General features: G+C 39.0%; 1 protein-coding gene across 1 annotated transcript; it reads right to left on the bottom strand.

Moving 5' to 3' along the window:
* Positions 1–5,333: 5,333 nt before the first annotated feature.
* On the bottom strand, positions 5,334–24,423 carry LOC103527952 (mesoderm induction early response protein 3). The gene is made up of 13 exons (XM_030468778.1): positions 24,352–24,423; positions 23,631–23,655; positions 21,355–21,500; positions 18,724–18,858; positions 17,176–17,296; positions 15,096–15,181; positions 14,810–14,882; positions 10,434–10,585; positions 9,927–10,008; positions 7,589–7,683; positions 6,385–6,512; positions 6,056–6,201; positions 5,334–5,938 (listed from the first exon to the last, which is right to left on the bottom strand). The coding sequence occupies exons 1-13, from the start codon at positions 24,358–24,360 to the stop codon at positions 5,484–5,486; spliced, it is 1,653 nt and encodes a 550-aa protein (XP_030324638.1). The 5' UTR covers positions 24,361–24,423; the 3' UTR covers positions 5,334–5,483.
* Positions 24,424–25,114: the final 691 nt, after the last annotated feature.

Raw genomic sequence — 25,114 nt, 5'->3', positions numbered from 1 at the left:
ATGGTGACTCAAGCACTTCCCAGGGGAGCCCCTTCCCATGCTCAACAATCCCTTAAGTGAAGAAATTCTTCCTAATAACCAGTCTAAACCTCCCCTGGTGCAACTTTAGGGCATTTCCTCTCATTCTATCACTTTCTACTAGGAAGAAGATACCAACACCCACCTCACCCCAGTCTCAGGTAGTTGTAGAGTACAGGGAGACAATCACTTTCTTATTCTTGCTGACCTGACTATTTCTGATACAAGCCAGGATGCTGTTGGCCTTCTTAGCCACCTGGGCACACTGCTGACTCATATTCAGCCTACTCTCACTGAACAACTCTGAAAACATAATTACGAACAAAGTTCTTAATCCTTCTATGAAACATCACTGCACCATACACCATGATATACATCAATATTGAGGACCATATTGCAACGATGGTCCTTAAGCATCTCTTACGATAGGAAAGCCACATATTAGCACTCATTCCAGCTGCAAAAATACACATCACATTCCCTAAATTCCAAAGGTACGGCATGATTGGTTTAATTTCCAACCCTGTGAAATTTCCAAAGGAAAAAGTCTGATTCCCACTCAGCAAAGCCATTCTCCCACTGGAGTTGGAATTCAGACTATTCAGGCAAATTGGTCAAGATTTAAACTGGACTCGAGCCAATTAGCTCAAGCCCCACGTTGGGCGCCAATAAATCTGTCACGGTTTAACACTGACCCGGCAATTAAACCGAATAACAGACGCTCTCTTTAATCTCTCTCTCCCCTCGATGAAGAAAGGAGAGAGAATAAGGGAGAGAGACTTATGAGTTGGAAACTAAACTACACAACTTTAATGAAACAGTAATGGTAAATAGGGAAAAATTACTAAATATATACAAATATACAGGAAAATGGAACCACATTCCTCCCTCCTTTCCCCCAATAACTCTCACGTCACCACCGAGCCTGCAGGGCAGCCCTGGGAAAGTCCAGGCTGGATTCCTGGAGTCGGCAGCAGTCGGGAACTGGAGGCAGGAACACACAGATATGGGCTGGCACGGATCAGGACCACAGGCAGACGAATGGACAGGATCCTTCCAGGATGCCGGGGAGGAAGGGAAGCAGGAAAAGATCTGGCTTGGCCCACGTGATGCCTCAAATTTATACTGAGTGTGACGTATATGGGATGGAATACTCTGTTTGGTTAATTCTGGCATCTATCTTGTCTGTTCCTCCCTAAAGGAGGGCTCAGGTGGGGCCTCTGTGTCCTCCTGGATGGTAAAATGTTTTCCTCAGAGCTGAGTGTCCTTGGCTCTGCATACCAGTCTCTAGCAGTAACTATAAACATCAAGTGTTATCAATCCTAGAAACAGACACTGAGAAACTTGCTGTTAGTTTCAGCAAGTGCAGCTACTTACAAGGGACTTAGCTAAAAGCAAAAGTACAGAAACAGAAAACCACCTTTATCCTGGTCCAAACCAGGACACAACCCCAGGTCCTTTTTCACAAGGCAGCTTTCTAGCCCCTCTTCCCCAAGCCTGTAGCATTTCATGGGGTTGTTGTGACCAAAATGCAGGGCCTGACACTTGGCCTTGTTGAATCTCATAGAATTGGCCTCAGCCCATCCATCCAGACTGTCCAGTTCCCGCTGTAGAGCCTTCCTACCCTCAGGAAGACCAAAACTCCCTCCCCACTTGGTGTCATCTGCAAATTTACTGAGGGTGCACTCCAGCAGTTAAAGGTAGTTCTGCTGACCCCCCTTCTTACTTCTCTGTGAATCAAAACCTCTATAATTTAATGATCCCTATGCCCCAGGCAGCCTCCAACTGTCACATCACCCACAAGTCCTCCCCTGTTCACAAGCAATAATTCGCATGGGGCACCTTCCCTTGTTGACTCACTTACCAGCTGTGTCAGGAAGTTATCTTCCACACCCTACAGGAATCTCCTAGACTGCTTCCTTTCTGCTGTGTTGGACTTCCAGCAGACATTTGGTACATCCAAGTCCCCCACAAGAACAAGGACTAGTGATTGTGAGACTGTTCTCAGCTGCTTATAGAATTTTTCATTTGTAACATTAGGTAGAGTGGTAGTGTACAGTTCAGCAATATCCAGAATATCTTAAAATGTGTTCAGTTATTGCTCAATAATTCTGACAATGAAGTAGCAAATAATGGCAGATGCATGAAAAGCTTTACAAGTAAAGAAAGATTTCCAGACATTTATTTCTGGAATTATACACCAGGTATTAAAGTACAACAAATACAAAATGCTGAAAGAAAAAAGTATTTATGTACAAATATTAAAACTAATGCAACAATAGCGATTTCCTCTTGAACATCTGATATATTAAAAACATGTTCCAATTGTCACTAAGTATGTCATGCACAGCATACTTGCTCCGAAACGAGAATAACTGGAACCTGTTTTATTAAGACTCTAGCCATACCTACTGTATGTTACAATTGATAGTATTTTCCTTCTTTCAGTGTAAAACAGGAATAAAATAAAATAAAAAATAGTAACCTTGTCATTATTTTATAACTTACTTTATTTAGTTTCCCCATCTGTAGACAATGTGCTTGTAGTGCTGGGCAAATAGTGTTCTTGTTGGTCAATTTATCCATGAGTTTACATTCAAAGTTGAAATATTCACCTAAAGACTTTGGTTAAATTAAGCAGTATCACAATGTTCTACTTGATCTGAAGTTTTCATACATTTTTAACCCTCAGTTTTAAAAATTAAAACCAGGAAAGAATTGCACAATTAATTAACCTAATAGTACACAATTCAGTATCCTTCAAGTAAGTTCAGCAGTTTGACCATGATTAGAAGAAAACTAAACATTTAAAAACCTAGCACGAAAAGATGATATACAACTAACCAATGTAAAAGTATTGCTATAATCACACTTCTAAATGAATCAGCTATCCACTTCAGATTCCCTGTACATAGGAAGGATACCTTTACCAAGACTGCAATTGCCCATTATGGATTTTTGGTTTGTTTGTGTGAAGAAAAATGTGACAAAGGACAAAGAATCCATCACAGTTTGTTATAAGAATTGTGCTTCACCATCAAAGAACCAAGGCAATATAATTTCTTCATATGGTTGCAATTCAGCTATCTTCATGCTGACTTTCAAAATGCAATTCTTTTAATAAACGGTAACAAGCTCTCCATTTAAAATGTTTAAACCAAGAGGAAAATAATTAGGTCCAGTAAAAGAACAATTCAATAAATAGCTATTTTACATGGATAAACTCATAGTGGTACAAATTTATGGATGTCACATCAAGCATGCACAAAAATGTTACAATAGATAGAAGTAGTCAGAAAATATTGAAATACATATCTAAAAAGATAAGAATTTACATATTTACAAAATCTTGCTAATTATTGCCTCATTTTAATAAGGAATTAAAATTAAATGATACCAGCTAGCTAGCCAACAGGCTAAATAAGATCATTATTTAAAAAATCTATTAGACTAGCTGGAATTCATTTTTCTCTCATAATTTTCTGAATTTTGGTCAAAAGTCTTTACTTATTAAATAAAGTGTCCATTCAACTTGCTGACAACCCAAACCTTAGACAACTATGTCTACATTAAGAGCCCAGCAAATGCATAGATAAATTGAATATATTACTGCATCAGCTAATGAGAATGGGCATGTTCATTTAAGTGCAACTGGTATAAGCATTCAGTCATCTTTGTATAATGATATTTATACAGACCAGCCACTCACTGTAAACCCATAAACTTAAATGTGTAACAACAAATGATTATGGCCAGTATTTTACAAAATTACTTAAAAGGTGTTCATTCATAAACAAAAGAAACAAGGTACACAGTTCAGCACAAACCACAGCAACAAGAAGCTGACAACTTGGCTAAAAATGTCAGAGTACAACACAAGGCCAAGGCTACCCATTGTTTACTGTGTACTTACTAGAATTTCATATTTCCGATGTGTAAGAACTGATTGCAAAATTATATCTTTTACTTCTGTCCACTATACTAAACTAATTTGTTTTAATATGGTAAATATGCTATTACAATATGCTATTACACAAATGCTTCAAAGCAATCTTCATTACAATAGCATAAAGAAAACTCCATATGCTGCATCCAAAACTCAGGATGTCAATGCAGTTCACAGTATGAAAAATAAATACCCTCTTCCCTTTCTAATATTAAGGACACAACTTTCTAATTACTCAGCATAAACTTGAAGCAACTATTACAAATATCAGCAACACAAATTTAATCCCTTCAAGAATGAAAACAAGTTAGTGGCAATTAAATTTGTAATACAAACAGTGCAAAGAAAAAGTATGGAGGGAAACAAGAAATCCTACCAAAGTAATTTTCTCCTTCAAGAATTAGAACAAACATTTGCAAGACAAACTTTGTGGATGGTTAAATTGCATTCAATGTTAAAAAAACACAAACAAACTCTAGTTAAATAGTTGCTTTTATGGCAAACACTATTACTCATCCTTTCCTGTTTGATCAAGGTAGAGGAGTGTCATTTTTGAGCTGATGACTTGCCAAAACAAATACATACAATCCATACTGAAGAAAAACTCTCAAGTATTTCAAGGTTCTACTACTTCTATATAAACTATATAGTCCCTCAAAACTGTAACACTTAGAACTGCAGTGCTCCAAACAATTTAAGGTGTCTTACAAAACATAGACTGTTTAGTCATAAATCCTAAGTAGTGCAGACCGTAGCTTTAAACATCATCAGCTGCTTTAGGAAAGTTATACAGGTGCATTAATCTTCAAAGTTGTGGACAAAATCCATCTGAATACAATAGCCTAAAATGCATCTGTAAGTTTAAAGTACACAGATACCTCTGGCAGCATAATTACTTCTGTGTAAGGTAGCCATGGCCTATAATTTTGCAACAGTATCCAAGTGTAGATCTTCATACTTTATTCATGGTAAGTCCCTTGTGCTAGCTTCCACCAAGACGAACTTGCTGTTTTTTAAACTGAAGTGCTCTAGTTTAGTATCACATGAGAGAAGGTTCTATTTAAGAAATATCTTTGTATGTTTGTGCAGTTTAACTTAAAGAAAAAAACCAAAATGCTACATTAACCAGGGATCAGAATCCGTACCTGTAAACACTGTTATTACGCTGCATCCATTACAGCAAAAGTAACTTAGACTAAAAAGCCACTCCAATCAGTTCAGAACTTCTGTGCTGGTTTTGAAATGGTGGCCTCTGTATACAGGCTTTTTAAAAAAATTGAAGCAGAGCTTAAAGCTGCACCACAGAGTTCTTAGTTCCAAACTCTGCTGAACATTTCCATGTTTATAGACTGAAAAAAGAAATTATTCTTGATAAAACAAGATATAGCTCTATACATAAAAAGACATCACTGATGTCATAAAGGTCAAACTTCCAGTGAAAGACTAAGCAAACCTGATATCTCCAATCAAGTTTACCACTGCTGCATAAAGTACCCACTATTTGTCTAGTTTTCCACAGTCATTCTGAGTGAAGGGCAGTATGTTGGTGAAGAGCATGGGTGTTGATAAAACCATTTGGCTCATTTGCAGACAGACTGAAGTCAGCGACTGAAACATCCATTTTGGCACTGGTAATATGGTGTGTGTGGTTCTCAAAGTCCACACCAAGGTTATTTACAGACACATCATTCATTAAAGATTCTGGGACAGGAATTCCCATTTTCATTCTCTTCACAGGTCTTTCTGTCTCCTCACTGCATATGTTCATTTGGTTTAGCTCTGAATGATAAAAGCCAGTCTCAAATAAATTAAAACAATCACTTTCACCATTGCTAGGCAAGTTAAGTAATTCTTCTGTTCCAACAGGCACATGAGTAACCGGTGCTTGGGGTAAGCTGTCCATAGGTGGAAAGGCATCATCCAGGCAGTTCACATCTGAAGTGTGGCAGACTGTAGCTACACTGCTTGTCAATGCTGGGAAAAAAAGTTTAATACAAAACATAAATGAAATAGTTTTTTATGTATTTATAACAAAAAGTTGTTGGTTTGGGGTTTTTTTTAGTTGGGTCATCCATTCCCCCCTCGATTTACCTGTCAACTCATTGGCAGTGATAGAGTTCAGAATGCTTAGCTGTTGATCAGGAACAGTTTCTGTTTGAATATTAGATGTTAAGGCTGAGGAATGTACTGCTCCACCAAGGGCTTCTGTTTCATCTACCAAATGATCCATGTAGTCCCTTAAAGAATATGACATTCATAATGGATTATTTAACAGGAAAACAAGGCCTAAAAATGATGACATTTAATTTCAGTAGCCATAGTCACTACAGAATTATACTGCAACGATGGGGAAAAAAGCCGTAATAACCATCTACATTTACGATTTGCAACAGAAAACATTCCAAGAACACTTTACTTACGTAACTCCTGGATGATGGTTATACCTCTTCTTTCCAAATCTTGTTTGCTGAGCAAAGTAATCATAACGTTCTGATTTTTTCCACATGTAATAGAAAGCCACACACTCGGGAACCGTTCTAGTTCTTACCTAAAAGAAGGCAAAAGGCACTGACAAGATTAATGTAAAGAATTGTGTTTTGTCATCTCTCCATTCCCCATATTCCTGCAATATTATTAGTTTTACTGTTCTAGTATCTGGAACAAACCATTTAAATCAGGAGGAAAAGACTGAAAAATCAGGACTCGAAAGATGCCTACAGTTTTAAATTTCTTCAACCAGAGTGTTGTCAAACACTAGAACAGGCTTCTTAGAATCATAAAGATTGGAAAAGATCACTAAGATCATTGAGTTCAACCATCAACCCAACATCACCATGTCAACTAAGCCATGTCCTCAAGTGCCATATCTCTATGTTTTCTGAACACCTCCAGGGATGGTGACTCCATCCCTTTCTTGGGCAGCCTGTTCCAACGCCTGACCACGCTTTCGGTAAGAAAATTTTTCCTAATATCCACTATAAACCTCCCCTGGCACAAGAGAGGTGGTCAATGCCCCAAGCTTGTCAGTGTTTAAGAGACACTTGGACAGTGCCCTTAATAACCTGCTTTAACTTTTGGTCAGCCCTGAAGTGTTTAGGCAGTTGGACTAGGTGATCACTGTACTTCCCTTCCAACTGAAATATTCTATTCTAAGAAAGTATATTACATCTGTTCTATTTTCCCCCAATGATGCTCATGTCACCACTGAGGCTGCAGGGAAGGGCCTGGAAAAGTCCAGGCTGGGCTCCTGGAGTCAGCAGCAGACAGGAGCTGGAGACAGGAACAAACAGGTTCAGGAGAGCATAGATAGGGATCAAAGGCAGACAAACGGAGGGAATCCTCCCAGGATGCCACCCATGGACAAAAACCCTTTACTCCCTCTCTCTTTCCAGAGCATAAGATATTTCTCAGAACCGAGCAATGGCCTTGGTTCTTCATACCATTCTCTAGCCATAACTATAAACATCAAGTGTTATCAGTCCTAGAAGCAGACACTGACTGAGAAACTTGCTGTTAATTTCAGCAAGTGCAGCTACTTATAAGAGACTTAGCTGAAAACAAAAAGTACAAGACAGAAAATTAGCTCTACCCTGGCCCGAACTAGGACAACTGTAAAATACTAACCTTGTTTTTCTGTATGAGATGAAAGTCTTTCCCATAAATCAGAAGCGCATGTTCAAAGCTTCTGCATTCCTCTTCTGTCCATGCTGTCATCTCTTCTAGAAAATTGCAAAAGTATCACAAAAAGCTTATTTACACTCACTTTTTATAGAAAATAAAATGTGTTGCTAATGCATTAATATCCAAATGCACTCTAAAAATACCCAACAGTTCATTTATTTAGACCCATGTTCTTTACTGTACAGATATCCCACCTGAAATATACCACTTTTTTATAAAGACTCATTAGAGTATGATTTTCGAAGTTTTTTATCCTGAAGAACAAAAGGGATTTGAGAGACTTGATTTATTATTTCTTAACAAGTTTGTAATAAAAAACCCAATATTTGATAACATCACTGAAATATCAGTGACATTATTTTTCTGAACATTTCTTCTTGCATCAGATACAAAGTACAGTGGCTGATGAAAAAAAGTGCCAAGAAACAATTTATTATGTTTTTTAAATAAAACTGAATTTTTGCTTTACAAATTAAAAACAAAACAACCTACCAAAAACCACTGGAAAAGAACAAAAGTGTTAAAACAAAGTAGTTCAAACTATTTCAGGTCAGTTTTGTCTCAAGTATTGTTGCTTCCTATCTTGATTATGGCTTTATGTCTATATATAACAAAGGAGGGATATTTCAGGCATCTTCCATTCATCATGATAATCTGTCCAGCTGTCATTTAAAGCCAATGGGGCAAAAAAAATTAAAAAAGAACAAAAAACAACCAAAAACACATTTCAAAACATTTCTGGAAGCAGACACTGGAACCAAGACCTTTCTGCTACCAGATGGAAGTGATAATCATTCCACTACAAGGCCATTTTCTTTCTTTTTCACCACATTAATTTTGCACTCCTTACTATAGAGTTCTCAAACTTCAAAGGAAAAGACCCCTGTGTAAAGTCACATGTTTAAGAAGTTACCATGGGCAATAAGGATTTTTAACTCTCAGCTTGAGAATAGCAATGAACTTCAGTAGGTAGACTAGACCATAGCACAATGTTTACTCTAGGAGACAGGCACTAACAGTATGATCAACCTTTACCATTTTTAATGAGGGTAATAAAACCCATTTAACTTGGGTCAGGGAAGGAGGAGTAAGTACCAGTCCTTAGGACAGAATTTGGGGCTCTGACCCACAGATGGGCAAAGGTATTTTTTAATATGTTAAAATATAGGACAAAAACATCTTTGCTAAATTATAAACTCTAAATTTTTAAGGGAGCAATAAAGTTAAGCACAAACAAGATGGAAGCTCACTGTAAACTTAAGCAATTCTCTTCACACTCTACCAAAGTCCTATAGAACTACAAGGTAGAATCAGTTTAGGGTTGTTCCCCTGTACTCAGCACTGGTGAGGCTACACTGTATTCAGTTTTGGGCATCTCACTACAAGAAGGACAGTGAGGTGCTGGGAGTGTGTTCAAAGAAGCTGGTGAAGGGTTTTATGAGCACAAGTCTTATGAGGAGTGGCTGAGGGAACTGGGGTTGTTTATCCTGGAGAAAAGAAGGCTCAGAGGAGACCTTATCACTCTCTTCAACTACCTGAAAGGAGATTGTAAAGAGGTGGGGAATGGTCTGCTCAATCAAGTTACAAGTGATAGGACAAGAGATAATGGTCTCAAGTTTCTAATATCCAATCTAAACCTCCCCCGGCAAAAGAATTTCTTCACTGAAAGGATTGTCAAGCACTGGAACAGGGTGCTCAGGGAAGTGGTTGAGTCACTATCCCTGGAGGTTTCAAAGACATAGTTTAGTGGTGGACTTGGCAGTGCTAGGTTAAGGGTTGGATTTTATGATCTTAAAGGCCTTTTTCAACCAAAATTATTTTATGATTCTATGATACAGCACAATGTTAGTGCAGTGATAAAGAGAGGGCGGCTTACTTCTATAGCCAGCTGTTCTCCTGATTCTGGTATAAGTGTCATTAGATTATAATTGTTCATGATTTCAAAAAGGTACTGTTATGTAATGAGAACTGCCTTATGGGAGCTAAATAATGACTCCGTGCCCATCCTTCTCCTCAGTCTGTGCCATTCTCAAAAGAGCAATGGAGGAAAGAAGGGAAGAAAAGGTGTAAAAGCTGATCTTGCAACCTTTATAACAAGTTGCAAAATTCTCTAGCAGAAATTTCTGGTCAACAGTCAGATCATAACTAATCTGTGCTAAACACATGGAAAGGGATGTACTTGTCAATCTTAATCTTAAAAAAAAAAAAAAAAGTTGTGTAGAAAAATTTTGAGTTTTTTCTCCAAACACACGTTTCTTAAAAAGCAGATACTCTCTCTTACCCTGAGATGCTTTTCCATTTGAGCAGTATCTCTCAATTGCTTCTTTAATATTATGGCTACTTTTGAGAAGTTCATATAGTGCCTATAAAATAAAGAGTCAGTCTTCAGAAAGAGTCAAAGTTTGCAAATATCCAATCTAAACTTCTGAAACTAGTCTTTTGGTAAGCATATCTAATATAAAAAAAGAGGATTTATCTTTATACAGGATGAAAATTTTAAAATAACAACCAAAAGCAAAACCATCCAGAAGTTGAGGCAAGGTTTAATTAAGTAAATGTGAAACATTATATGCAATTATTAGAAAAGCTGGATTTGTCAAGAGCATGACATTCAGAAACACATCACAACACTGCCAACATTCAAATAATTCAAATAAGACCCAACTCTGATAACATCTAATTAAAAAAAAAAGAAATTGAATATTGCTGCCTCTATAATACAAGGCAGAGAAAGAGAACACATTAATTACAAAGCGATGTCACAAATGGAACAGGATATAAAACATACTTGCTCATTGTCCCGTGTATGTAGTCCTTCAGGAATTCTGTCAATCATGTTTTCATTTCCTGTTCTTAAGGAGGTTTCAAAAAGGTATTCTTTAACTTTACTTTCTGAGATAACATCAGGTTTCCAAAGTAAATGGTCTTCATTTTCATAGGCTGTTAAAACAGAAATCCATTATGTCAGGTGTGACATTTTTAAGGCTATAACATAAAAAGCTCTTTCTCAAAGAATGGGAATACAGAAATAATCAAATTAAGCACCATCATGCCACTTTTGAATTGCAGCTCACTTTTTTTTCCCAAAAGCCTCAGTTAAGAGACACAATGCAGTGTGGTATAGTGAAGAGATTCAGGTTCCATGAGGATGAGGTAATGGACTGAACTCGAGACAGTCTCAACAGAGGAGCAGCTTGTTGACAGCTAGATGACTCAAGTTATGCATATGTATTCATCTTCATATAAATAAAAGAGCAAAACCACTCAGTTTTATTCAGCTGTTTTCAACGAATAAGCTATATTTTACAGTAAAAGAGTGAAGGATATTACTTTAATGTTTCAAATATTACATGTCAGATGTGAACTGGTAATTTTCAACTAAAATTTGTCAAAACTTTAACAGAATGGAAAGCTATGTCTCAATGTGGCAATTTATTTTTTCGTTCACTAACAACTGAATGCTGCTAACAACTTAGGGATAGCTTTCATTATCTGCTTTCCTTTATTTGCTGCACCTCTCAGCTCAGGAAAGGAGGGTAGTAAGACACAGCACCTACAGGACGGACAAGGGATTAGACCCAGCCAACAAGGGTTTAGGAAGGGAAGGTCCTGTCTGACCAACCTGATCTCCTTTTATGATCAGGTGACCCACCTGGTGGATGAGGGGAAGGCTGTGGATGTAGTCTACCTGGACTTCAGCAAGGCCTTTGACACCATCTCCCATAACATTCTCCTGAAAAAGCTGGCAGCCCATGGCTTAGACAGGGGCACTCTGTGCTGGGTTAGGAACTGGCTGGAGGGCCAGGCCCAGAGAGTGGTGCTGAACGGGGCTGCATCCAGTTGGCGGCCGGTCACTAGTGGTGTCCCCCAGGGATCAGTGTTGGGCCCAGTTCTGTTCAATATCTTCATTGATGATTTAGATGAGGGGATTGAGTCCATCATCAGCAAATTCGCAGATGACACTAAGCTGGGGGGAAGTGTGGATCAGCTGGAAGGCAGGAGGGCTCTGCAGAGGGACTTGGACAGACTGGAGAGTTGGGCTGATTCCAACAGGATGAGGTTCAAAATGGCCAAGTGCCAGGTCCTGCACTTTGGCCACAACAAACCCATGCAGCATTACAGGCTGGGGACAGAGTGGCTGGAAAACAGCCAGGCAGAAAGGGACCTGGGAGTCTGGATTGACAGGAAGCTGAACATGAGCCAACAGTGTGCCCAGGTAGCCAAGAAGGCCAATGGCATCCTGGCCTGTATACGGAACAGCGTCGCCAGCAGGTCCAAGGAAGTGATTCTGGCCCTGTACTCAGCCCTGGTGAGGCCACACCTCGAGTACTGTGTCCAGTTCTGGGCCCCTCAGTTCAGGAAGGATATCGAGGTCCTGGAGCAGGTCCAAAGGAGGGCAACCAGGCTGGTGAAGGGACTCGAGCACAGACCCTGTGAGGAGAGGCTGAGGGAGCTGGGGCTGTTCAGCCTAAAGAAGAGGAGGCTCAGGGGAGACCTCATCGCTCTCTACAACTACCTGAAAGGAGGTTGTAGCCAGGTGGGGGTCAGTCTCTTTTCCCAGGCAACTCTCAGCAAGACAAGAGGGCATGGTCTCAAGTTGTGCCGGGGGAGGTTTAGGTTGGACATTAGAAAGAATTTCTTTACTGAGAGGGTGATCAAGCATTGGAATGGGCTGCCCCGGGAAGTAGTGGATTCTCTGTCCTTGGAGATATTTAAAAAGAGACTGGATGTGGCACTCAGTGCCATGGTCTAGTAACTGCAGCGGTAGTGGATCAAGGGTTGGACTTGATCTCTGAGGTCCCTTCCAACCCAGCCAATTCTATGATTCTATGAAGAGCATAACTGGATTCTAGCACAATTCCAGAAGCTGGGACTACATAGCAGAAATATAAGCCCCTCTTGACCATCACAAGTTTTTCAGGGAATACAAGAGGCTTTCACAAAATCCTCCACCCATACAGCCAGGTCCAACCTCTCTGATAACCGCTGATGCTCAACTTCAACCTCCATTATCAACTAAGAAAATCCAGCACTTCTTTCTGGAGTTGATACCCGTTATTCTCAAGAGGAAATCCTCAGGCTCTCCTATCTGGGAGCTACCTCTGCTTTTGGCCATGCTAGCAGACAATGCTCTTATTGGTTTTAACACCAGCTCATTCCAGAGAAAGCTGTCAGATTAATGCCTTGACTGTCCTCTGGTTATTGACCCTTCTCTAGTTCCTGGCCAAGGAGAAGTAAATAGTAAAAGGACTATCCAGATAAATCTTGTCACAGTTCAGACCCAGCCAGTTACCATGCCTCCACTCACTTACCCCACACTGTGGGATAGAGAGGAGAAAATCCACCTAAAGGCTCATTAATCAAGACAAAGATTTGGAGGTTATCACTCCCCAATTACAGTAACCGGCAGAACCACGCAGACTCAACTTGGGAAGAAAAAAAAAATCATCTATCAGGAGAAAGAGAACACAAAACCAGATGTTACCACCTTCCCCCCCAGGCCCAAATTTCTTCACTCCTGCCTTCCCCACAGCGGCACAGGGAGATGGGGAGTGGGGGTTTAGGATTTAGTTCACCACCCACTGTTTCTACCTCTCCTCCATCCTCAGGGAGAGGACTCCTCACACTCTTCCCCTGCTCCAACACAGGGTCCCTCTCATGGGACAAAGTCCTTCACAAACCCCTCCAACACAAGTCCCTCCCGCCAGGTGCAGTCCCTCAAGAACAGACTGCTCCAGCACAAGATTCCCACACAGTCTGCTTCAGGCACAGTCACCTCCCCCAGCACAGCATCCTCCATCTACATCTGTGGTCCTTTACCATCTGCTCACCATGCTCCTCCATGGGCTGGAGGGGGATGGCCTGCCATCTCACCACAGGCTGTGGGGACATCTCTGCTTGGGCACACCCTCCCCCTCCTTCTTAACTGACCTTAGTGTCTCTGATCTGGCAATGGTCAAACCCTCCTGTGTTCCGCAGGTCTTCCTTTTTGCAGTTTCATTTTCCTCTTGAATATGTTACTCACAGGGGCACATCCAGCTTCCCCAATCTGCTCAGCCTTGGCCAGAGGCAGGGCCAGAATTAAAGCCAGGGGAGCTTCCAGCAGCTTTTTACAGGACCACCCTGCCCTGCTCCTGCTCCCAAACCACCACTGCACTAACCCAAGACAATCTAGTTCTTACTCCTCCATTTCTTGCAACTTGTAAGCATCATGCTTGAATCTTAGTAAACAGGAAAATTCCTTAGGTCAAGAAGACCTAAGACCTCAACACAAGAGATGTTTGCTAATGCTTCTAGCTCCATACATATTAAGATTATTTTTCTCTATTGCAAAGGATCCTTCTTCAAAAAGCAGTCAGTAATGGTGAAAAGACTTTATATACTTCACCAGAATGATACATCCAAGAAATACTACAGTTCAAACACAAGTAACAAAAAATGCCCTTCATTTATTAACTTATTCCCCAAATTGTTCCTTAGTTTCACAGCTGTTCCACCAATGAGCAAATTTTATTTGATATTTGCTTTCTGAATTCCACAGCTATATGTGCTGTAGCTTTTCCTTAGTGAAGGGTTTCTAAATACATTCATTTTCTAAATACATTCATTAAATAAGATATTTTTTCTACTCTAGCACAATTGCAGTTTTTAGCTTAAATTTACACAGAAATAACATCATACTTAAAGCATAATTTTTTTTAAAGACAAGGAGTATCAGGACCTACATCTCCTACTCATGCTATGGAAATTATTGCTTTGTTTTTCATATAAATTTTGTAATCCACACAGTTTTGCTTGCCAAAAACCAAGTAAACAAACAAAAAAAAAGTTTTGAAGATCTTCAGTATAAACTAAGTTACATGCTCATAGCCCAGTTATGACAATATTTCCTTGACCCACAGCTTGTTGCCTCCTACTTCAAAATTAACACTATAATCCACCCTCCTATGTCACCTTGAGAATCTCCTCTCAGTCATAGAATCCCATTTCTGAGATATAGTTATGGAGTTGTGTTACTTCAGTTGGCATGGGGTTTTTTATTTGTTTGTTTAAGGTCTCAGACTTTAATGAAGTCATGGAATTTAACTTATAAACTTAAGGTTTTTTTTCCATCAACTGCTATGTATAAACATAATATAAAAAATAAAAGTCAGAAAAACTTACCCTTTTCTTTATCACTGTATCTGCCAAGGTAAGGTGGAATTTCAGCCTGATACTGTGAACCAACCATTATTTCCTGAAAATTTAACAAAAACAAACAAACAAACAAAACAACAAAAAACCAAAAGAAAGGCATTAGCCTTACTATTTGGTGCATGGAAGCATTAGAAATTCCTTTAACATGGCATTTTGCAGAGAATTTTAGAATTCAGGTACTATTTTAGATATGTACTATAAATAATTTTTCTTAATAGTAAAATTTTTCTTAGCTTTAAGATATAGTTATTACCTTCCTCAAATCTTCAGATGAATTACCATTGTCTGCTTCTACATCTTCACCATCTGATTCCTTATCTCCATCACACGTAGTGTTTGCTTCAGGCACAAAGAATTTTGGGTTTAGCCAGGAAGAATTTTCAGTTCAAACACAGAACTACAACATATCGCTTACTTTTGAAAGGAGCCCCTGCTTTTATTCAGAGAGGCACTCATCATGAGTCTGTTGATCTACATTTCTACCAAACTAGCACGGTCAGAAAGCACTGATGCTTATTAATATTGAAGAACTGAAACATCACTGCAACTGAGACAAGATACTATATTTCTAAGTCAAAAGGAAATGAGATAATTTTTCTTCATCGATTTTTTTCAATAGAGACTTATACATTAAAGAAAAGGTATGAGAAAAGTTTTAATGGGCATTCAAAACATTCCTTTAAACAAGGCTGCCTCAGCATGGATATAGTAGATACACACAAAGCAGAATAAGCAAAAAGACAACAGAAGACTGTTCATTCCTCTTCAGTCCTTTTTTTTTTCCTTAGGAAGAAATACAGCAGAACCCTCCAAGTAACTAAAATACAGTACTACAAAGAATAACTCACACTTTAGAATATGATGCTGAGTATGTTGTGAGTACTGGATTCTGAAGTAATTCTGTTTTTTATTTTATCCCTGGCAGAATGGAATCTAGAGTTGTGGTAAGATTAAAGATATTTTGTATTCTCAATTTTCAGTAATAACATAAACAGGGTTGCAATTTTAGTTTCATCACATCTAAATAGAATCATCAACATCAGAGAATATCCAAGACTGTATGGACCGAGACTCTTCTTCTGTAGTCATTACTACAGTCACTAGTCTCTCTTTTTGCTGTTAGAAGTAGCAGACAAGAAGCTAATAAGCATGAAATGACAATATGCTTGGACAACAATATGCAATTATTTTTTCCAATTAAACCAAAATTATTAAAATAGCCTATGTCACATGTTTTTCTTAAAATGAATGTTTTCTTAGAGAAATGTACAGAGATCAGAAAAAAGATGAAACTGTCAACAGCACAGAAAAGTGACATTTCCCTCCCTGAAATGGTGGATATTCCATTTTAAAATGCCCAAATGTTCTAAGAGAGAAACATTCTCATAAAAAACATGATAGCTGAAAGCAAAGATGACTGTTTCTTGATGCTGAGTAAGGCTAATTTTTTTTCCATAATGCTGCGACACTTTCAGTGTCATATTCATTAACAATTCACAAGCTATGTTTAAATGCCAGCAAGGTTGGGGTTTACTTAACTAAAACAGGATTTTATAATTTCTAAGTTTTTTGTAACTCTCAATACAAATGTCCTATGTTATACGATCAGCAGCATGCAAAATCTACAATTGCTCGTGACTGAGACAGCACATCCCCTTTATCATCCCCTTTCTCTAGAGGCATGAAATCCCCCAGAAATAGCTCAAGATACTTGCCAAATTAAAACTGAGATAAAATTCCCCCACATTGCCTATTACAGTTCATTTTTTAACTGGTGTACTAGATTTGGAGCAATGAGGAATATCGCATCCAGGTTGGATAACCTCAGATCTTTCCCATAATAGCTCCATGGGTATTAACATTTTCGTGGTCATGGGTTCATAGACCCCATCCCATATGAAACCACTTTGGCTCATGAAGTCCTATGGAAAACTGTTGAATGTGTGAAGGTAAATAATCACAAAGAAACCAGTTCACACCCACAAGCTGAATGGAGGAGTCACTGGGTTAAAAGCAACAGCAAAAAATTTAGTAGAGAAGCATTAATTTAAAAGACTGGGTTACATATTCATGTAATTCAGTAACATTGAAAATCACAAAGAGTGTTCATCTATACATTAACTATTAATTATGAAAAGTTACTGTATTTGTATAAAAATTGCTGTTAGGTAATCAATAATACCAACCAAAGACAACATTCACATACAACATCCTGCAAAGCACTTTCTCAGTTCCTAGTAAAGTCAGCAATATTCCACAATTTTGATATTTTAAGCTAGGAAGCTATATATAATGCTAATACTTTGAGTACTATTATAAAATCAGGTTCCTACATCTTAATGGCCGAGGAAAGAAGTCAGTAGCCTCATGTGAAGTCACTGATGGCGTCAAGTCATCAGCAGAAGACTGTGTTTCTTCATCATCACCTGACAAGAGGTCTTTAGCTATTTCCTCCTGTAAAAAATAAAACCTCAGACTGACTATTAAGTATAGACTGGTGAGCATTCTGATTCAGCAAATTCTAAGTTGTCCCAATTAAAAAGCTAGTTCACTCCTCCTAAATCTCAAAACAAACATAACCATTCATTTCAGAGTTGAAGAAAGGAGGTCCATTTCCCCTTTGTCTTCTATTAAAATAAATGTACAAGGAGTAACTTCTGCAAGCATCAAATCCTAGATGTTCCTCCAACTGCATCCAATGAAAAATGCCAGTGGAAATCTTTAGAATTCTGTCATTCTGTGCATCACAGATATACTAAAGCTTTAACAAGTTGTTAGCCCTTAAACTCTGAGGAAAAATTAAACCAGAACAGACAGGCCCTTGTGCAGACTTGCTGAGAAGAGTTACAGATAACAGACAACCCATTATCTTCCCAAATCACACACACATGAAAGTTTCAGTAAGTTAAAAAAATTAAAAAGGAAGTGGGCTTTTTCTTCCTCCATTAACAGACAAGTTTGAACCCCTCTGTACAGAGATTCAGGAGGGAAATAACTGTATTAGACAACAAACTGACTACATTTCTGTAGCCTCAACACAGTCATAACTCTTAATGTGAATCAGATGTGCAGAGCCATCATTATACCCTACTTTGTGTTTATCATTTCATCATATTTACAGAAAGTAAAAGATACATACTTGCTACCTCCAGATTTTATAATACAAACTACAAGCTGCCTATGCCTTATAGTAAAAATCAGATTAAAGTCTCAGAATTCAAAGTTAACCTGAAAATCACAAAAAATGAAGTTTGTATTGCATATAAAAACATGATAGTCATTGCACATAAAACACTCTCTCTCACCCCTCAAAGTTTAGACATTTCCAAATTATATGCATTTGAAACAAACATTCCAAAGCATTCAGAAGTGCATTTTTAAGCTACCCATAAACATTTGATACATGACATGTATGTTGAAAGCCAGAATTATTATTTCTGGACATTGTATACATTAAAACAAAATACAGATCTTATCACAAAAGTTCAACTTCTATTAAAAAAAAGGGAATTATTTAAAGTTCTCTGGATGTGTTTTAGAAGAACAGTTAACTTATTTCTCATTTGCAGTAATTCACTGAATTTTGTATGTATGTGAAAGGGTGATAACTATACTTTGATTCAGATCCACAGTATCCTTGAAAAAAGAACGAAGTCAGAGTATAATCACAGAATCATAGAATCATTTAGGTTGGAAAAGACCTTTAAGGTCATTAAATCCCTCTGTAAACCTAACACTGACAAGTCCACTTCTAGTACAGTAACTTAACTGTATACTGAAAAAAGACACATTTTATAACATCTAGAGATAGTGAAATATAATTTAAGGTCACCTGCATTTTTGCTTTTAAACTGTAATACAGGAGAAAAATTCTGACTTACTTTATCAAGAGTCATATCTGGAAGTTCATCTGCAAGTTCACTTGGAGAGCTATCTGCACTGGAACTGGCCATAATTGGAATTGTGGTTTCATAGCCATAGAATGCCAATAAATCTTCCAATGGCATATTTCCTTCCTAATACAAGATTTACAAACATTTCAACATATTGCCACACTTGTAAACAGTTCAGGCCTAAAAGGATAAGACATATTTTGAAAACCAAAAGTAAAAACACATATATAAACACTAAATAAAAATACTGCTGGTGTTCAGCAGCTTCACCTTGTTCCAGTGCAGTCAGCATCAATCCATGACAAATAGTAGGACTGTGCTTCACCCCTGGGGCAGTACGGAGCTCAAATACTAGATTAAGTTCAAGGACAGTGTTTTAATAATAAATCTCCCAGGCAAAACATCACTAATCACTACTTTTGCAACCTGCAAAAGCTAACACCAATCTTTAACATGTACTGCAAAAAAAGGAGGATGGCACAGATCAGATGAACCCGTATTGAGAACAGATAAATATCATGACCAGCATATCTGTTAAAATATTTGACCAGAGCTTATTGGAAGGAATTTATCTCCGTTATCTCAAACCCTTGGTGGTCCATGTTGAGCCCCAAAAACAGACTGTTGTGGCTTAACTCTAGCCAGCAATTTCACACCACACAGCCACTCACTCACTATCCTCTGCTCAGTTTAGATACAAGGGGGGAGAATCAGAAGAGTAAAAGTGAGAAGTAAAATTGTGGGTTGAGATAAAACCAGTTTAATAAAAGAAGTAATAATGTTTTTAAAATGTAAGGAAAAAAATAAAAGAGAGAGAGAGAGGAAGCAAAACTCAAGAAAGACAAATAATGCAAATGAAAATAATTGCTCACCACCAACCAATGCCCAGCCAGTTCCTGAGCAAGGGGCAGTGTGAGAAGCAGAAAAGGCCTTGACCCTATTTAAGCAATGTTCAGAAGTAACTAAAGCATCAGCATTTTATCAACACAAAACCAAAATATAGCCCCATACAAGGTACTAAGAAGAAATTTCTCTATCCCTGCCAAAACCAGTACAGACAGAAAAAGGAGAAAGACAGCAAATGACACAGAAGCAAAAAATCAAGAGAAAGGCTTGGCTCATAACTTGGATTTTTTTCAACAGCTTTTGACTGAATGATTTTATTAAATATCATACTTTCATCCTAACACAATTAATTAAAAAAAAATCTCCAATTTGTTGTTTTGTTACCTGATTCAAGTCATAAAAAAAATTAGAAATATTTTCCAACAATTATACCTTTTAAAGTTATATTACCTTTAAAAATTTCTTGTTGAACTCATACACTGATTAAATTACTTCTTTTCTTTAGTCATCTAAGATCTTAGTCCTGTAAAGACTTTTCATATTGGGTAAACAAATTCATGTCTAAGTCTTTCCAGGACTAGAAATAAAAAGTGAGTAAGTGTTTAGGATGAGTGGCTCTCAGTTCTTTTTTCTTCTATTATAGAAGCAATAACATAATTTTGTGGAGTAACGACTCAATTTTAACCACCAGACTTGGCAAGCTCCTTTGCTATTAGAATTGCAATTTCACAATCAGAAAAAAATGTAATTGTAAAGGCAACGGGATAAAATTGAAAGATTACAATAATTAAAAGAGAAGTTCTTGGGATGGCAAATGTGTGTTATCTTCAGCAAGTCTGTGTGCCAGTGATTTATAAAAAGACAGAACCTCTTTTTGCTGAATAAAAACTCCAAGAGAAAAGGAGAAGACGCTGGCTCTCTCTTCCCCCCCCCCTTGCTGCCAAGCAGGAACAGCAGGTCCTACGCCGCCGCCGCCGCCGCCGCCGCCCCCCCCCCCCCCCCAGCCAGAGGCCAGGGCCGGTGGACAGTGATAAAACTTAATTGCTCTCTTGTTTTTTCTTTCCTTAACGACTCTCTCCCCAAAGTGACTAATTTAAGTAAAATCTCTCCTCTTGTAAACGTCTTTTTTCCTTTTAAAGGTGGCATTACTGTCTCCTTTCCCTGAAATAAATCTTTGTAATTCACTTAAATCATAAAGCCTGTTATTTTTGTAAATTCGTGTGATGTCTATGAGTAGTGGCTGATTTTTCCTCACAATCAAAATATAAAATAATAGCTCGGATCATAAAAATGCCAAATTGATGAAACTGAGATGCAGAACTACAATTTATGTAGCAAATGAATGGGATACATGTCTAAAACAGGACTGTTTCCAGATTGAGAAAAATAAAATCTGACCAGAGAATGAAACACAGCTAGCTGTCACTTAATAGTATGCAAAATGTACAATTTCAACTAATAAAACTTAGAAATTAGATTATAGGACTCTATTAAATGAAAGAAATTACTGAAGTAGGTTTTAATTTTTTCACTTTGGAAGAGTCTGAACTTAATATAATACCTTTGAGAAGATAAGTTCAGCCTTATTATAAGGATGCACTGCTATATCCTAACCAAATTCAATTTTTTTTTTTTTTTAAACAAACTGCAAAGGCATTTTATTTTGCAGGAAACTGGATTATACAACACCAACTAAAGAACAGGTTGAGTGTTCTTTTCACTAAAAAAGGTACAACTTATATGGATATTTAAGAGAGAGAAAATCACTCTTACTTTTTCTAAATCTTCAATTTCAGAGCTGAAATTTTTGTTGTCTTCCATCATTTCCTCTTCTTCAAGAGTTCGCTCGTCATCATAATCATGTACCAGCATTTCAGCAGAAGGGTCAAAGTCGTGATCCTCAGATGATAAAGAGCCAACTATCAAAAAACCCTAATTTGAGTAATTTTTTTTCTATACCAACATAAGAAATTACATCATAGAAAAAAAAAAGTTGCATGAATTTTTACATACAGGGTTAGAACTCTCAATGGAATAACTATAACAAATTCCCAACTACTTGACAAATTCAGCTATTTTCTCTAGCCTTCCCTTTTCATACTTTTAAGCAAGAGGTGCACTTTTCTCTCTTGAAGTATAGAGTACTTGAGAGAAACATCTAAACTACTGAAACAAGGTTTCAGAAAATATATTCCCAAATTCATATTTTACTGAATAAAAGACTGTTCAAAACTTCCTTGAAATCATTAAGATAATAAAGTCCATGTCATAAGATCTCAAATGCTACAAGACATGATTTATAGACTCTGATTCTATTTGTATTATTTATATGGTAACTAGCATAGTTTTTCACTGGTAAACAGCTAACTTAGGTTGCTAATAAGCTTCCTACTAACAACAAAATAAGCAGCGAGACTAATTTCAGATTAGTTTAGCCTCACAAATGAGAACTTTTATTAAAAATAATTCTTAGCACTTGATCTAAAAAGGAAGAACAAGATTTTCAAGAAACAGAGGAAAATATATCTTAGGTAACAAAGCCTTTCTAATGGATTACAGTCATTAATAAGTCATGGCAACAGCTCTGTGGTCTAACAAACACTTTCATTACTCAAGAGGATACTCATAAGTCATCAAAAAGTGCGTATTATTTTAAGTGCATTTTTGTCAGCTGTTAGAAAGGTTATCATTAGATTTAACAAGTTTTAAAGATGCAAATAGTCTGCAACGCAAAGTCAGTGTTCCAAAATGAAAATTACTGAAATACAGTGTTGTTTTGCTCTTCAATGTTCACTTTCTTCAGGCTTTCAGGATGGAGAGAAGAAACAAATTAGGATATCTCTTTCATTTTTGGTTTCCCCTTCTATTTCTTACATACTAGCTCTCTGTTGCAAATTTTGGCTTAAAACAGCAAATAAAAAAGATTTATTAAAAATTATTTCCACACAAGAACCTCTAAAAATGTTTTGAAGGGAATAGCTAAAAGTTTTGAAGGGAATAGCTAAAAGTTTTGAAGGGAATAGCTAAAAGTTTTGAAGGGAATAGCTAAAAGGTTTTAATACATTTCTTAAAAAAAATAAAGCAGTAGCTCTTTGCACTGCTTCTAGCCTTCAAGAAGACAGTTGTATATACTAACATAACACTAACTTCTAGTGTTAAAGCATCTAATTAATTTTTCAGCAAGTGTTCATTCCTTATATGCAGGTAATTAAAGTAAACTTTGTCTGGTTTCAGCTTGCTTAAGACAATACTGTGAAAGTTCTTCACACCATACCATCGGGAAACATTCAGACCAAAAATGCTTTTTATTCATATGCTCACAGAACTCTCAGTATAGCAAATAATACTACTCCGATTACATTATATGTTTAACTTTTCTACTATTGTGGAAGTTCTGTTCCACTCTCAGACTTTAAATAAAAAAATCTCACTTCTTTAGTAGGTCTGAACACTCAACATCTCATTTAAAATATTTAAAACCATACTCAAATAATAAAAGCTAAATAAATTTAATGAATAGCTAAAAAGATTAAAATCAGCCAATGCTGAAAGCAGCTACACAGAAGCAAATAAATTCTTCAAATACTTCTTTGGAGTAGCCCTGTTGACGATAAGTATGCTTGCTCATGTTAAGTATTCCAAAGAACCTTAACAGTAGTTAAAGCCTTAACAATTACATATTGTTACTACTTTAAAGATTTTATGATATTATAAAGAAAAAAATTTACACAATCCTGCAGTTATAGGCAACAAGAGAAGCGGTCCCTCTCCAGGCTACATGGATTTACTGACACATTGACTTAAAAGTACTACAAAACTTTATTTTCATATTGGGTTCTGAGCAGCCAATTACTAACTGCGACTAGAGTTAAACGAAGAACTCCACAGCCCACCATCTCCCCTCATTAGGAAGGCAGTAAGTTATGTGAATATGAAGCGTTAGGAAAGCTACGAAGCAACAGGGGGCAACTTGGGGAAAGAACAGGAATAAGAGAACTGTGTATGGATAGCAGACTAGGTACCGGGGCAGGAGGTAGGCGAGGACGAACCTGGGCTCGAACTCCCAAAGGAAGCCTGCGGGGAGAGGAGTGAGCGAAGTGAGATGTGGGCTCCATCCAGCCCAGCAGCAGGTAGAGGGTCTCCATTTCATGCCCCATCCCCCACCTCCACCCCCACCACCGGAGCGGTCCCCTTCCCACCGTCCCCCGTTTCCGCTATTCCGCGCTCCCCGCCGGCCTCACCCCCGCCCTACTCGCCCCTCCATCCTGTTCACCATCCCTCATTCCCTCACTCGCTCCCTACCTGCCGTTCTCCTTTCCTCTTCTCCTAGCAGAAGCCCCCCAGGAGCCACGCCCAGTCCAGCACTCCCTCTCCCTCTGGCCCCGGCGGGACATGACAGAGGCAGGCAGAGGGAGCCGGACCAGCCGCCCCTTGCCCAGTGCTCACTCTTCCTCCCTCTCGCCAGGCATTTCTTCGTCACCCGCGCTGTGGAGGTAGTGCCCGTCCCGCGCACCCCTCCACAGCTTGTCGGCCGGCCGCCCACAGGCTCCGAACCCAGCACCCGTGCTGCGCGGCACCCACCGCGCGGCCTAGTCGTGCAGGCTCACGCTGTCTCAGCGCTGCCAGCGCTGCCGCCTTGCCAGCCGCCCCGCGCCGCCGAGCCGCCCCGGAAGCGCCTTACGGGTATGGCGAGACGGGTGGTCTGCCGGCGACAAGGCTCCGCGGAAAAACGGCTGAACACCAACACCCCAGACCGCTTTCCCCGCTCACCTCCGCCATATTGGAACGATCGGGCTAAGCAACGGCGCTGCGCCGAGTGCCTGGATAGGGCCGCTAAGCCAATGGCAGCCGTCGAGCAGGAGCCGGCCAGGGAGGGAGGGGAACAGAGGAGCGGGCGGGACCGAGCTGGGGCGGGGAAGAAGGCAGTGTCGGGACCCCGCCTCCAGCGGCGCCGCGGCCTTCTGACCCGGCTGGCGAGAGTGCTCTGCCTGCTTCGGCCCTGCTCCACCCGGAGAGGGCGCTCAGCGCCCGTCGCGGAGCCCATGACTGGAGGCGGCGGCCGGAGCCGGGCCGCCGCCCTCTTGTTGCCCGCCCGGGGAAACCCCAACCAGCAGAAATGCCCGTCCCGGGCCTTAAAGTCCGTCTGAAGCTCAAGTAACTCGGACACCCCCAACCTCGGCGCCATGCCCCACGCGTCTAGGTCAGCATGTCTCTGACTGCTGCGACTTGCAGTCCTGTCCTGGAGCCTGGAATACTGTGTGGAAACATTACCCCTCTACTGAGTGGTACCCGGTTGTGTGACCTGCTCTTCACTCCCTTCCTAGGTGGTGGTGTGGAGGAGGACTAGGAGTCATGCTAACACCTTACATCCTAGAGTGCCTGAAGCAGGAAACAAAATGTCAAAGCCTTTCAGACCTTGCTGTTGATGATTGTCTGCTATGGGCATTTGCCAACAGAGAAAGTGCAATTTACTTTGCAGTAGATATTGTATCTATAAGTTGAGGCAATATACATGCAAAGTAATATCTATTCA

This window comes from Calypte anna, unplaced genomic scaffold (assembly GCF_003957555.1).
Source record: "Calypte anna isolate BGI_N300 unplaced genomic scaffold, bCalAnn1_v1.p scaffold_72_arrow_ctg1, whole genome shotgun sequence".
Classification (NCBI taxonomy): domain Eukaryota; kingdom Metazoa; phylum Chordata; class Aves; order Apodiformes; family Trochilidae; genus Calypte; species Calypte anna.
The sequence above is the reverse complement of the archived record's forward strand: the minus strand, read 5'-3'. Positions and strand labels throughout refer to the sequence as shown.